At 52.5% G+C, this 13,090-nt stretch overlaps 2 protein-coding genes across 2 annotated transcripts in view; one reads left to right on the forward strand and one right to left on the reverse strand.

Annotated features, from left to right (window-relative positions):
- Positions 1–13,090, reverse strand: part of Pitpnm2 (phosphatidylinositol transfer protein membrane associated 2) — a 134,263-nt gene that overhangs the window by 71,767 nt on the left and 49,406 nt on the right.
- On the forward strand, positions 4,357–6,801 carry LOC128121043 (protein LLP homolog). The gene has a single exon (XM_052755427.1). The coding sequence runs from the start codon at positions 6,235–6,237 to the stop codon at positions 6,607–6,609; it is 375 nt and encodes a 124-aa protein (XP_052611387.1). The 5' UTR covers positions 4,357–6,234; the 3' UTR covers positions 6,610–6,801.

The raw sequence follows: 13,090 nt of genomic DNA on the forward strand, positions 1-13,090 counted from the left end.
CCTTGCCCTGCTCAGAAGGAAGCACCAGGAACACAGAGTCTGCGGCGGCTCTCACGCAGTTTTAAAGAAAGGGGTCATGGGGGAGATACACCCAACCACAGAGCTACACAGGCTGTGAGCTGCTGTTGAGGTTCTGATGCCAGTATTAAAACAATCTGTCAGGGAGAATGTGGAATCCAAACCAGAGCATAATCAGGTGGCCACGGCCTGCCTTATCAACACGATCTTGAGTCTACTATGCTCTAGTCACTGGGAGAGCTAAGGTAAGGCTCACCCTCAGCCTCCTATTACCTGACAACTCAGGTCCAGACCCGAAGGGCTCAACTCCTCTGGAGGCAGCCCCCTGAGCCGTGCACCTCTTTCCGAGTTGGATACGGAGTCCCTGATACCACACCAAACTTTGATGCTCCCCATGAGTCAGACAGGGCTACTTGGTGTGCGTTTTTCTATTTAAAGATCAGACAGGGCTTACACGCAGACACCATTCAAGCCTGTAGCTTCTAAGAACTGGGTGCTAAATCCGGTCTCTCCGGCCCTCACTTTCCATCAACACAGGAGATGTTCTTGTTGACAACCGAGGATTCTTTTTTCCACTGCCAGCTGCACAGGAAGGAAGGAGCGGCAATGGGGGAGCTGCCTGGCCCCCGGGCTGGGCTTTGGAGGGGTCAACATCACCAACTCCCTCTCTGAATCCATGCCAGGGTGAGAGGAGATGGCGATGCTCACCCACCGTTCTTAGAATCCCATTTGGAACCAGCTGTGCTGAGTGGCAGTCCCAAGCCAATAGGGGTGTCGGAAGATGGGCACGGGACACACCTGCAGGACCAGTCCACCTGAAGCCAGCTGGGAGATGAGTCTGTTGACATCATCCTCTTGAAATCTTGGTGGAGGGACAAAACATCCCCACGCTGAGTGCCCATTTTCAGAGGATTAAGGACTAGTCAGTCAGAAAGCCAGGCAGCCTGTAGCCAGAGCTCTGCCCACTGGGGGGCACGTGAGCGGCTCTAAATTTCCTCCTTTCCTTGGGGCGACCACGCTCTAGGAAAGCAGCCTATTCGTGCTCTAGCAATCACAGGCAAAACTGGAAGTGCAGCGCCACACCGGCCCCGGCCCCCAGAGGAAGACAGGAGCTGGGCTACTCGGGAGAGGAGCTGTGCACCCTAACTCTGCTCAGACAGGACAGGACAGGCCTCTCCCTGCAGCTCTCCCTCTATCCCAGCTTTTCGAAGAGAAAGCAAACAGACCCTTGACCAGATGGAGCCTTCCTCGCTAATAAACCTAGCCTAAGGCTGAGACATGTGCAAGAAGAAGCAGAAAATTACCTTTCAGGAAGCCAACGTGAGGTAAGGGAGGGGGCACACAGTACCAGGGCTGGAGCCTCCCGCAGCAGGAGCTGGCTGGGGCCCCGTTCAGCAGCCCCATCCTGTCGACTCTGCCGGCTGCCCATGTGCAGGTCTCAGAGAGCCGCCCCCAGCCTGTAGCGCTACAGGCAGCTCATGGCTGGAAGTGGCAGCACACCGTCCCCTGGCTGCCTGAGGAGCCACCAGGAGGGACAGCGAGGCAAAGAGGAAGGCAAGCGGGAGAGGAAGGGGTGGGGAGTGGAGCGGGAGGGCGGGAAGGAGGGAGAATTGATTCTCTCTCCTCCACTGGGACCACTGAGCTAAGTTGCCATGGAGAAAGAGGAGCCGCTGGCAGAGCTCAAGGCGGGCGGAGGAGCCATATGCCAGGGGAAGGCGTCAGCAGAGCCAATCCCACAGTTCTGCTGTGGCAACCTCCCCAAACAGGCCTTGGCCTGTGCACCAAGGCAGGGTGGGGCATGGCTGGACGGTGGGCGAAAACAGCCCTCCACTACAGCCACCCTGAGGAAGAGGGAGGCCCAGAAAGCTTTCCTTCTCTTAGGTTTGCTCATCGATCTTCAGCTGGGACCCTGGACCTGCCTCTTCATGCCTCTGACCTCATACTGCTCACTCAGAACCCAAGGTCAAAATCCCGGGAACAGAGACCTAGTCCCCTCCCCAGGCTTTTTAGAAGCACTGCTTCTCCTTGCCTCCTGTTTCTAAAACTCAGCCACCAAACCCTGAGTCATAGTTTCCCACCCTCAGGAAGGAGGGGATGCCCACCCACAGGAAGGCTTCTGTGGCCCAGAGCCACCCAGGCAGGAAGCCAAGATGGGAGGCTGCTGGGCACCTGCTGGTTAGAGAAGGGACCAGATCATGGGCACCCTGGACCAGGCCTACGTTGGGCTGCATCTCCCACCTGCACACTACCAACCTTGCAACTGCTGTGCAAACCCCACTGCAGGGTTGGCTTTGGCCCCAGCCTCACGCATGCACGCAGGCAGTCAGGCTTTGTGCTGCCGAGGTGCTGGGGGAACGCAGGAGCCTGGGCTGGAGTCTGCTTCTCCCTTTGGAGCTCATGGGGCCATTGCAAGTCTGGTCACATCTCTGTGCTTTCATTTTCTTGGTACAAACCGAGACAAGAGCATTTTCAATACCAAGCTGCTCTTCTGGGGCACCGTGATGCGGGCAGACTTAGGGAAGGCTGAGGCTGTGGACGCTGCGTCCCTTCCTGCTCGATTTGGAAGCATGGGGGCAGCATCCAGCGCCCTGCCTCCCCTGTGCACTTGGCTGGCAAACCTCAGGACAGAGCCTGGAGTCAACAGCAGTGCCCCCAGGCCTGCTGCTCCTGAGGGACATCTGAGGGCTACTGTACCCAACCTTGCCTCTGAAGCCTGTAGCTAAGGAAACATTTCTTTTCTTCCTAGCCTCCCCCTACACAACAATTTGTTATGAAAATGTCCCTGCATATGAATAAGTCAGAAAAATGTTATAAGGAGCACATACATATATTCACTACCCAGATTTCTACTGTTTCCTCTCACTTTCCTAGTGTAAAATACAGCACAGAATTTACCATTTTCATCCATGCAGAGCACACACTGGAGTGGCATGAAGTCTATCCACAGTGCGGTACACCCACCACCCTATCTAGCTGCAGACATCTGCATCACCTGAAAGGCTCACACGGGAGAGCCATGCCATTACTGCTTCTCTCTAGCTCCTGACCAGCACTAATCTACTGTCCACAAACAGGCTTGCTCTCGGTGTTTCATACACATGGAACCTTCTGGACTGCCTTCTTTCCCTTCCCATCATGTTCTCAGAGTCCACACAGTGTCGTGACCTATACAGTTGCTTCATTCCTTCACGGCAGAGTAATATTCTATTGATCAGAGAGAGCTCACTGTACACATCTACTCACCACAGGATGGCCATGTGGGTTATTTCTACACTTGGGTTATCCTCTTATTCTTCCCCTCAGAACCCAAGGAAGGGTTCTAGGCATTTAGTCTCTAAGCTACAAGCCCCCAGAGACCCTAAACTGAATGTTTAGTCACTTGACTTTCCAATCAGCAAAGCTCACCCATGTCTGACATGGGGATGAAGGCAGAAGACTCCAAGTGGCCTCAGTTGCCGCTGTCCCAGGGAAGGGGCCAGCTGGGCAGGAGGACTCACAAGTGCCCCACTCCATACCTCTGACAGATGAAGCCAGGTCCCAGCGCCACTGGCATTCCCCTCTTTAGCCTCTCAGGTCTCTATCTCATGGGGCTGCTTCATAGACAAGGCCAGTGCTGCCCAATGGAACTCTCCATGAGGATGGCCACACTCTTCCTCCACCAGCCAAGGCAGCTGTTGCTACCCCACAGGCCTAGGTGGCCACTGAGACTCAAAATGTGGCTAGTGTCAGTGGGAAATGGAATCTTCCATTTTGTTTCACTTTTGTTTACAACTGAAATTGAAGGTTCACATGGAGCTGTGGCGATTGCTGTAAGGGCCGAAGAAACAAATGGCCTAGCTCCTCGACCTCATCTTTCCCCTTCCTCTCTCCACTTACCTCAGCTGTCTGGGCGTTGGGCGGCTTCTATCTGCAACCTGGACCAGGGCCTATCTAGAAGGACAGTGGGTACGTGGTGGGGCTCTCAGGGAACCAAACAGATAGCAGCTGGGGAGCCGGCTCCTCAGACGCCATAATGACAAGAGCCACTGAACCTCAGACCTGGACCCTCCTCTCTGCCCTGTTCTAGAACCACTCCCTTCCCTGTCTCCCCCAGCAACTCCTGAGGTCATCCCCGGAATGTGTGAGCAGGGGCTGTGGGATTGGAACTTGCCTACCATCTCCATGCAGGAGCAGAACCCTGGGTGGTTATGCAGAGAGTACAACCTTGGTGCCAGGCTAGGCTGAGGGTCAGGGGCTCAGGGACACCATCCCCCACACACAGTTGCTCTTCTGGTCTATAGGTGGTCTCACGTGATCCCAGACCACACGCTGATCCTGCCTTCTCCCTCTGCAGATGCATGAGGACACACTCAGAAGGTGAAATGACTTTCCCAGGCTCGGCCAGCAAGGCTGGTCCCAGGCCCACGGCCGCCCTGGCATGGATAGTTGCACAAGCTCACTCTCCTGGGACCTCCAGGGCTGGCCAGGCAAAGAGCTATTTGTCCCCAAGTCCAGACAGCAAAGATGAGAAATAGGAGTACACCATTGCTCTCCTGTTCCCAGTCACTTGAACGTACCATGTGAGATGACAGTAAGGTGGCCATGAAGACTCATGGGGCAACTTTAAACATAGCCATGAGCACAGTTGGCTTCAATTTCTGTGTTTCCACATCCAGAGGCAACTGACCACAGAATGAAATGAGGAAGAAGCACTGTACTGAGTATGTGCAGATGTCTTTCCTGCCGTTATCCCCTGAACGGTGTGTGTGTGTGTGTGTGGGGGGGGTGTCTTTGTGGGAAGGTGCAGTGTGAAAGTTCCTCACATGGCTCTACAGAGTGTTCGGCACTACGAATAACCTAGAAAGTAAGTTAGGTGCACAGGAGGACATGCCCAGGTCATATGCAGTACTCTGCCTTCTACACAAGGCAATGGCACACTCTGGTAGAACCAATGCCTTCAGACACGGAGGAGCGACTGTCAAGCTCTCAGACTCCTGTTGTCCTGTCTTGAGCTGGCAGGCCTGTTGCTGAGGACAGGCCTGTTCCCTTCCTGCAAAGCTCTTCCTTGCCTCCCAGCTTCCCACGCTCCTGTAGCCGAAGGCCCAGGGGACCCACCACAAACTGGTAGGGACACCTTGCCTCCCACATCTCAAAATCCCAAGTGGCCCCCCTGCTTTATCCCTGTTGTCCAGACGGGGGTCCACCTCTTCCCCAGGGCATTTGCACTCACACAGTCTCCTCTTGCTAGCCTCTGCTCAGGTCCAGTCCCTTCGGGCCTTCTGACCACTTACTCAGTTAACCCTGACTCCTGTCCTGGCAGTCCCTTGGTCCTCTCACTTCTTCATACATCAGCCCTCCCCTAACACCTGATGTACTCCTTGCTGGTTTTCTTTTCCAATGGTGGTAAACGTTAACGTTTGTTACCCCAATAGCTTGCGATGCTCGGTTCAGTGGTGTTAAGAGCATTAGCACGGCTCTGCAGCCCTCACCACCATCTCCATAGCCTTTCATCTCCTAAACACGAACTCCCCTCCCCAGCCCACTCTGGTACCCTCCGGTTTCCTTCTGTCTCTATGGCTCTGACTCCAGTGACCACTTGGTAGCGTCATTACAGCATGGAATTACCCCACTGTCCTTCTGTGCTTGACTTCTTTCCCTCAGCAGTCCACCCATGCTGCGGCATGCTCCTTTCCACAACTGTCTGTCATGCTGGGTGGGGTAGCACATGCTTTTGTTCTCAGAACTTGGAATTTAATCTAGTAGGCAGATCTCTGTTAGTTCGAAGCCAGCCTGGTCTACAGATCAAGCTCCAGCACCTCCAGGGCTACATAGAGAAATCCTGTCTCGAAAGACCAAAACCAACCGAATAAAAGAAGCAATTGTCTGTCTCACTTGCTAGAATGGAGGTTTCTAGGACGGTTGTATTCACTGTTGTATCGCAGGGTATGTGTGTAAGAATACCTGGTACACAGCCAGGCGGTGGTGGTACACACCTTTGATCCCAGCACTTGGGAGGCAGAGGCAGGGGAATCTCTGCGAGTTTGAGGCCAGCCTGGTCTACAGAGTGAGTTCCAGGATAGCCAGGGCTACACAGAGAAACCCTGTCTCGAAAAACAACAACAACAACAACAACAACAAAACAAAAACAAAAATAACCAACCAAGGCGGAAGTGCGGGGGCTTCCGGTTGGCGTCGTACGCGTGGAGTGCGCGGTCAGTCGTGTTTCTCAGGTAAAGCATGGCTAAAAGCTTACGGAGTAAGTGGAAACGGAAGATGCGGGCAGAGAAGAGAAAGAAGAATGCCCCACGGGAGCTCAACAGACTTAAAAGTATTCTCAGAGTTGACGGTGATGCTCTGATGAAGGATGTCGAGGACATAGCAACTGTGGTGGTCCCCAAACAGTGCCAGGGGAAAATGCAGTGTACGGTGGACGATGAAAAGGAAGACACAAAAATGGAGACTGAACTGAAGAGAAACAAGAAGACCCTTCTAGACCAGCATGGACAGTACCCAGTGTGGATGAACCAGAGGCAGAGGAAAAGACTGAAGGCAAAGAGAGAGAAAAAACGGGGGAAAAGCAGAGCCAAGGCAGCGAAGGGCCTGGCCTGGTAGACCCTTGAGAACTGGAAAGTGGTGGTGCACGTGCCTTTAATCCCAGCCCGCAGGAGTCAGACAAGCAGAGCTCCGTGAGTTCGAGGCCAGCCTGGTCTACAAAGCAGGTGCCAGGACAGCCTGGACTGTTACACAGAGAAACCTTGTCTCAAAAAATCACAAAAAAAAAAAAAAAAAAAAAAGAAAGAAAAACTGGAAAGTGTTCATGGGAAAGAAGTTCAGTTGTTAGGAATGTCTTCACTGATTTCAGCTCTCACTAAATGGAAGCGATTTGTTTTCATATTTTAGTTTGGTCTTATATCTGTAATTCAAATCCAGAATAATTGATTTGTTTTGGGAACTTGAATAAATTACCTTCCGTGATGAAAGAAAAAAAAAAAAAAAAAAAAAAAAAAAATAACCAACCAAGCCAACAAAAAAGAATACCTGGTACCAACAGGCACTGAGGAAGTGTTTTGAACGGATGAGTAACGGGTGAGTACACAGGCAGACGGATGAATGAATGGACAGACAGGTGAATGGGAAACAGATGGCTGGCTGGATGGCTGAATGAATGACAGACAGATAGATGGAGAAGCTGCAGAGTTAGTGCCTCGTTTTACAGGTCTGTGCCAGGCCCAGAGTTATATGCAGACTTAATTCCTGGTCCTACCCAATGATGTAGCCATTTGTCCTGAAGCCCAAGCCCACCACCCCTAAGGTGTGGCCATATTCAGGGTGGCGGAACTCTCCCCAAAATTTCACAATGGCTTTTCTCATATGGTTTAGCCCCTTTAGGGTATTCTTCTCAGATGTGGCATATCCAGGGAGAATTTTCTAGAGAACTAAAAATTCCTAATTACAATGTTTACTTGTTTTGTTTCTGAAACAGGGTCTCGCCATGTAGCCCTGGCTGGCCTAGAACTCTTGTCTCTGCCTCCTAAGTGCCAGGATTAAAGTCTGGTGCCACCACGCAGGACTCTCAGCTGCAATGTGAAGGTTTCTAGGAGTCTCAGGCAGCAGCCACCAGTACAGGGTGCGGCAGAGAAGAGAGTAGAGGCCAGGAAGTGCCTGGAGCACACATCTCACCAAGGAGCAGAGCCTGCCGAGGCCAGGGCAACAGCAGGGTGGGCTGAGGGCTAGACCTTCAGCCCTGCTCCGCAGCTGGGCCCACAACTTTGGTTTTTGCCTCTCACCTTTTCCACAGCCTGCTTAGCTATTTATAGCCATCCTCTCTGTCTGAAAACTACTTTGACCATTTTTTTCTGAGCTGGACGGACTTGTAAACTGAAGTCAGGAGGATCCCACCTTTGTATCCAGGAGGCTTCACGATGTGGCCATACTTGGTCTGCCTGTACCCTTGCCTTGTGATGGGTTCCCAGGGCCTGTGAGACTCACAGGTGACTCATCCTCCGCCAGGTGTGTGGTGCTCCAGGGGAGGAGGCATCCATGCAGCAGCCCAGGCAGACCTCAACTCGAGGTGCTAGAAGATGGGGATCCTATAAAGCCCAGGTCACCTCAGGGTCACTCTCTGCTCTAGGAGGAATGAGCATCTGTGACAGTGGGAAAACAGCTGTACCTTTAAAGGATCTGGCCCACAGATATGAAAAACATTCGCACTCTGTGGCTGTTTGCATCTTTGGTTATTTTTAGGGTGAACCCAGTTGCCTCCCCTTGGAACCGGATGAAGCCCCAGAGGAGGCACGTAGTCCTTTTTCCCAGATGGGGGGTCCTGCTCCTGTTTCCCTGGGAATGAAGTCTTGAACATGAGCTATCTGGGGGAACCGCCCCCCAGCATTACACAATGCACTCCGCTCAGGCTCACTTGAGGGACCTGTGCACCAGGAACAGCTTTGCTACTGTTGTGAAGATCTGCTGCTGACGTCGGGCTACCCACCCGTACCCGGAGAGCCCCTGGCCACTCCCGGGGTCTGAAGGGAAGAAGCTGTGATGCAATCCCCTACCTCCACCCATCAGTCCCAGCCGATGGGAATGTCTGGCTGGCGTATTTCTAGAACAAGCAGCAATTAGAGGCGATTTTCTCTCCTGCCCCCCCTCCCCAAAACAGAAATAAATCAGTGCTACCAATCTCCCAGCTAATGATTTCCTCCATTAAATTAAAAAGAAGAAGAAAATGTTTTTTAAAATGGATTACCAGCCCTGTGCTTTCAGAGACCACATGACCTGTCAGCTTCTCTCAAGTCCGGATGCATCAAGGCCCCTCAATTAATTTTTAATAAATAAGACAATCACAGTGTAAGACTCACCACCAGCCTTCCCCTCCCCGCCCTCACACTGGCACACAGGGCTGGCCTTTGGCTGACTCAAGCCATGGAGAACTCTTTCTGTTTCACAGATGGGAAGCAAGGCAGAGGGGAGAAGCACTTAAGCACACACCCTAGGATGCTACGGAGTAGGCACAGCTGTGGGAGCATGGAGTGTGGGTTTCCAGGGGCTCCTATCTAGAACCCGGAGCTGAGGAGCCCAAGCAGGGACAGGGTGAGTTACTGCCACCTATTGTACTGATGGCAGCACTCAGTGACACGGCACACACCCTGCCTGTCTTAAAGTGTCTACTCCAACAACGTGGATGGGCCCAGAAAACCTGGTGCCAAACTCAAAAGGCCACATGTCCTATGAGCCACTCACGCGGCTTGTCCAGCAGAGGGACATCCACAGACAGCACAGTATGGGAAGGTACAGCATTTAGTAATGGGTAGAGTATCTGCTGGAAAGATAAAAATATCCTGAAAATAGGCAGAGTAATGCCACACAGCGTAGTGAATGCAGTCCATGCGCCTGACGTGTATGTGTTTACAAATGGCTAGCATGGAAAAGTTTACAATATGTGTAAAAATGTCTTGTGAAAACACAAGACAGCAGAAGGCAACTTCTCAATGCCATTTGGAAACACGGAGTGGCCAGCTACTCCACGGTGACTGCTGCAGGACCCTCGCTTACTGGGCTCCTTGTGGTGCCCAGTATCCTGGGCCAAGGTTTCCTGTTTCTCTGAGAGCTTATGACATGCCAAATGCCAGAGGGCAAGCAGGGGCTGTGAAGGCCCAGGGGACATCTTCTCAGGGAGGGACCGAGGGGCCTTTGCACTGGCCATCTCCTCTCTCTGGAACGCACTGCCCCAGATGTTACATAATTTGCTTCCTTTGTTTATTTGTGTTTTTACAGAGAGCCCTCTCTGACCATCTACAGTCAGAGAGAGGCAGGGAAGGCCACTGGGGCCAGGGAGGGGCACCATGAGCAAGGACAGGAGTCCCAGAGAGCCCAGCCTGCCCATGACAAGCAGCATCCAGCCCCGTGGCTCTTCCTGGCTGGAGGGAAGCCGTTCAGAGCTGACTGCCAAGGGCTGGCACCATCCTTAACCAGCTAGAGGGCCTTGGCAAGTTCCCTCATCCCTCTGAGGCTTGGGTTTTCTTCTACACTGTTGGGGAGTTCATAGTGCATAGCTCCCAGGCTTTTTCATGGACTACATAAATGACGCACAAATAGTGTTTAGCATATGGCAGGGCCCTAGTCAAGTCATAAATGGTAAAGACAAATGGATTATGACCATAATCTCCCCATCATGCAGGAATGTTCTTCTTAAGAGGATCAGGGCAGCCATCCCAGAAAGCTCAAGAAGGCCACCATGTAACACTAATCACTCAAGGCTGGCCAGGGGCAGGGGCCACCCTGGGCCATACGACTAAGGCTCACAACACGCAGATGAACTGATGTGATCCTTGCTCTACGTTTTACATGTGGGGAAACCAAATTCCACAGAGGTTAGTAATGTGTCCCCAAGTCACACAGGTGATGAAGCTGGATTCAAACTCTGCTCCACTCCTCCAGGCTCAAGCTGGTCAACGTTGTCCCATAGTGTATGTCAAGAGAAAGCAAGGCAGGGGGCAGGTGCAGGGGAGCCTGGAGCAGGCAGAGGCCGACCCCAACTGCTTCCCCAGCTCTGACGTGGGGATTGCATGGACCTCGGGAAGCCTTAGGGAGGGGTCTCAGTGCACGTCTCCTGGGAACCCCACAGGATGGCGGGAAAGATGGTGCATGTTGAGTCTCCCCAGGGTCAGGACTGAGAGCTCCATACTGCATTCCCCTAGGCTAGCTGCTTAGGTTAACATAGAATACAGTTGACTCCCTCAGAGCCAGGATTAGGTGCTGAGGGAAGATCTCCACACCTCTGGCTTATGAGGTCTTCAAAGACCCCGGCGACCCAGAGACATGGGGGGTCTTCAACACAGGTAGAAGATTCTATGTGCACAGCAGAAGGGAAGCTGCTTCCAACTTGGTGGGATGGTGCTAGGCTACCCTCCAAGCAAGTCTCTAGAAACACCTAGAAAACTCCCAGCTGGTGACTCACAGGCTGCTACAAACAGAACTTCTAAGTGGGTCCTGCTAACCCTCTTGCTCCAGGGGCCCACGGTGAGCAAGTTAAGATGTAGATATACAGGAAATGATGCCACTGTCTCAAAAGTCTCCCAGGACTCCCCCTTCACACTTAGAATCACATCCCAAGTCTTCACCATGACCTGAGTCCCCCAGGATGGCACTCTGCCTCTCTCTTCACTTCCTATAGCCTTTCCTCTCTTGCTCTGTTCCAGTCTCAATGTTTCTCAAACTTGCTAGGCATACTTCTACCCCAGGACAATTGCCCCTGCTGCTGCTGATTTCTGACGATCACACAACTTTCTTCCTGAGATGCCCTTTCCAACCACCCCGTCTAAAACCCCTCTCTGCTTCCTTCCTTTCCTGGCTTTCCTCCTGCATTTACACTGGTGTCTCAGTCACTGTTCTATTGCTGTGAAGGGACACCACGACCAAGGCAACCTCTAGCAGGAAGCACTGAACTGGGGTTCGCTTACAGTTTCAGAGGTGAGTCCATGATGAGCACGGTGGGGATGAGCACGGCGGGGATGAGCACGGCGGGGATGAGCACGGCGGGGATGAGCACGGCGGGGATGAGCACTGTGGGGATGAGCACTGTGGGGATGAGCACGGCGGGGATGAGCACGGCGGGGATGAGCACGGCGGGGATGAGCACTGTGGGGATGAGCACGGCGGGGATGAGCACGGCGGGGATGAGCACGGTGGGGATGAGCACGGCGGGGATGAGCACGGCGGGGATGAGCACGGCGGGATGACAGCAGTAAGCAGGCCCGAGTGGTGCTGGAGCAGTGGCTGAGAACTTACATCTTATCCACAAGTTGGAGAAAGAGAGACAGAGACAGACAGAGACACTGAGCCTGGCTTTTAAAATCTCAAAGGGCACCTGCAAAGACACATCCCCCTCCAACAAGTCCACACCTTCTAATCCTTCCAAAAATAGTTCTACCAACTAGGGACCAAATATTCAGATATTTGAGCCCACGGGGGCCTTTGTCATTCAAACCACCATAATGATTAAAGTGTATTTTAGGGAGGGATTTCATGTGGCTTCCTGATCAATCCCCAGTGCTCAAAATACACCTAACACACCAGGAGCATCTAAAAAGTTGGCTGGTGGCTTTAGAAGGTAGACTGGAAGTAGGGTGAAGGTGGGAGTGGCAGGTGCTTCTGGTGAAAGAGAAATACAGAGCTTCAATAAGCACACGCGAAAGAATTTACATGATAAGCTAAGATTTCCCCGCCACCAGCACCCTCAAAAAGGCACCAAGCCTGAGAAGTTTTACCAGTGATTCTAACAAACCTCTGAAAACTCAGGGGAACGGTTACTCAGTGCGAAAGAGGACAGGAACAGGCACACTTCATAAACAAGATGCCCTTGGAGCAAGCCCTAAAGTAGGACAGGCGTGAAGCACAGCAGTGAGAACTTGGGTCCCCCAAGGACTCGTATGCAGTGTCTCTTCTGTGACAAAGTTGCCTTCTCCAGAAATGTCCCTCTCCATCCGGCCTGTCTTCTCTCACTTTGTCTCCCTCGCCCAACACTTTCCATCACCCTGATCTCTAAAGCACAAAGTGAGGATTCCACAAATGTCAGCCACTGTTGGACAAATTGTTTATATGTCCATTTCTGACTAATTAAAAAACAAAACAGGAATTACATCTCCTTTATCCTGGTATCCTGATGTCTGAAAACACAGCAGGTATTCAGACATGGTTAGGAAAATGTACAGCATATATGAAAGCCTCGAGGCAGTCAACACGTAAGAGAAGCCTTCGCGAGCTGCTGCTGCTGTGAGCACATGGGTCACAGTGCCTTGGCTGGCTGGGTCTAAGCCACTCTCAAACACTGCAGTGAGTGTGGGTGGCAGGGCCTTGGGGAAGCTGAGAACACGAGTTTGTCTTTCTCAGGCTCCTCCTGTCAGCAAGAAGAAGGTGACCAACAGAAGTCACGCCTCCACCCCAGTGAGGCTGAGGGGCACCTAGAAGGGCACATCTATCTAGCTGTCTACTTCTTTATGAAGCTCGATTTGAAGTCCTTCTTCCTCCTGCTGGGGGCTAGAGAACCAAGTGAGAGACAAGGAAGCATCTCAAGCAGCCTACAGGCCAAGCTGAG

Source organism: Peromyscus californicus, unplaced genomic scaffold (genome assembly GCF_007827085.1).
Source record: "Peromyscus californicus insignis strain IS unplaced genomic scaffold, ASM782708v3 Scaffold_2__1_contigs__length_46816999, whole genome shotgun sequence".
In the NCBI taxonomy this organism is placed as follows: domain Eukaryota; kingdom Metazoa; phylum Chordata; class Mammalia; order Rodentia; family Cricetidae; genus Peromyscus; species Peromyscus californicus.

Excerpts from the sequence above, each read along its gene's own strand:
- LOC128121043 (XM_052755427.1), top strand. The coding sequence starts at position 6,235 with ATGGCTAAAAGCTTACGGAGTAAGTGGAAACGGAAGATGCGGGCAGAG.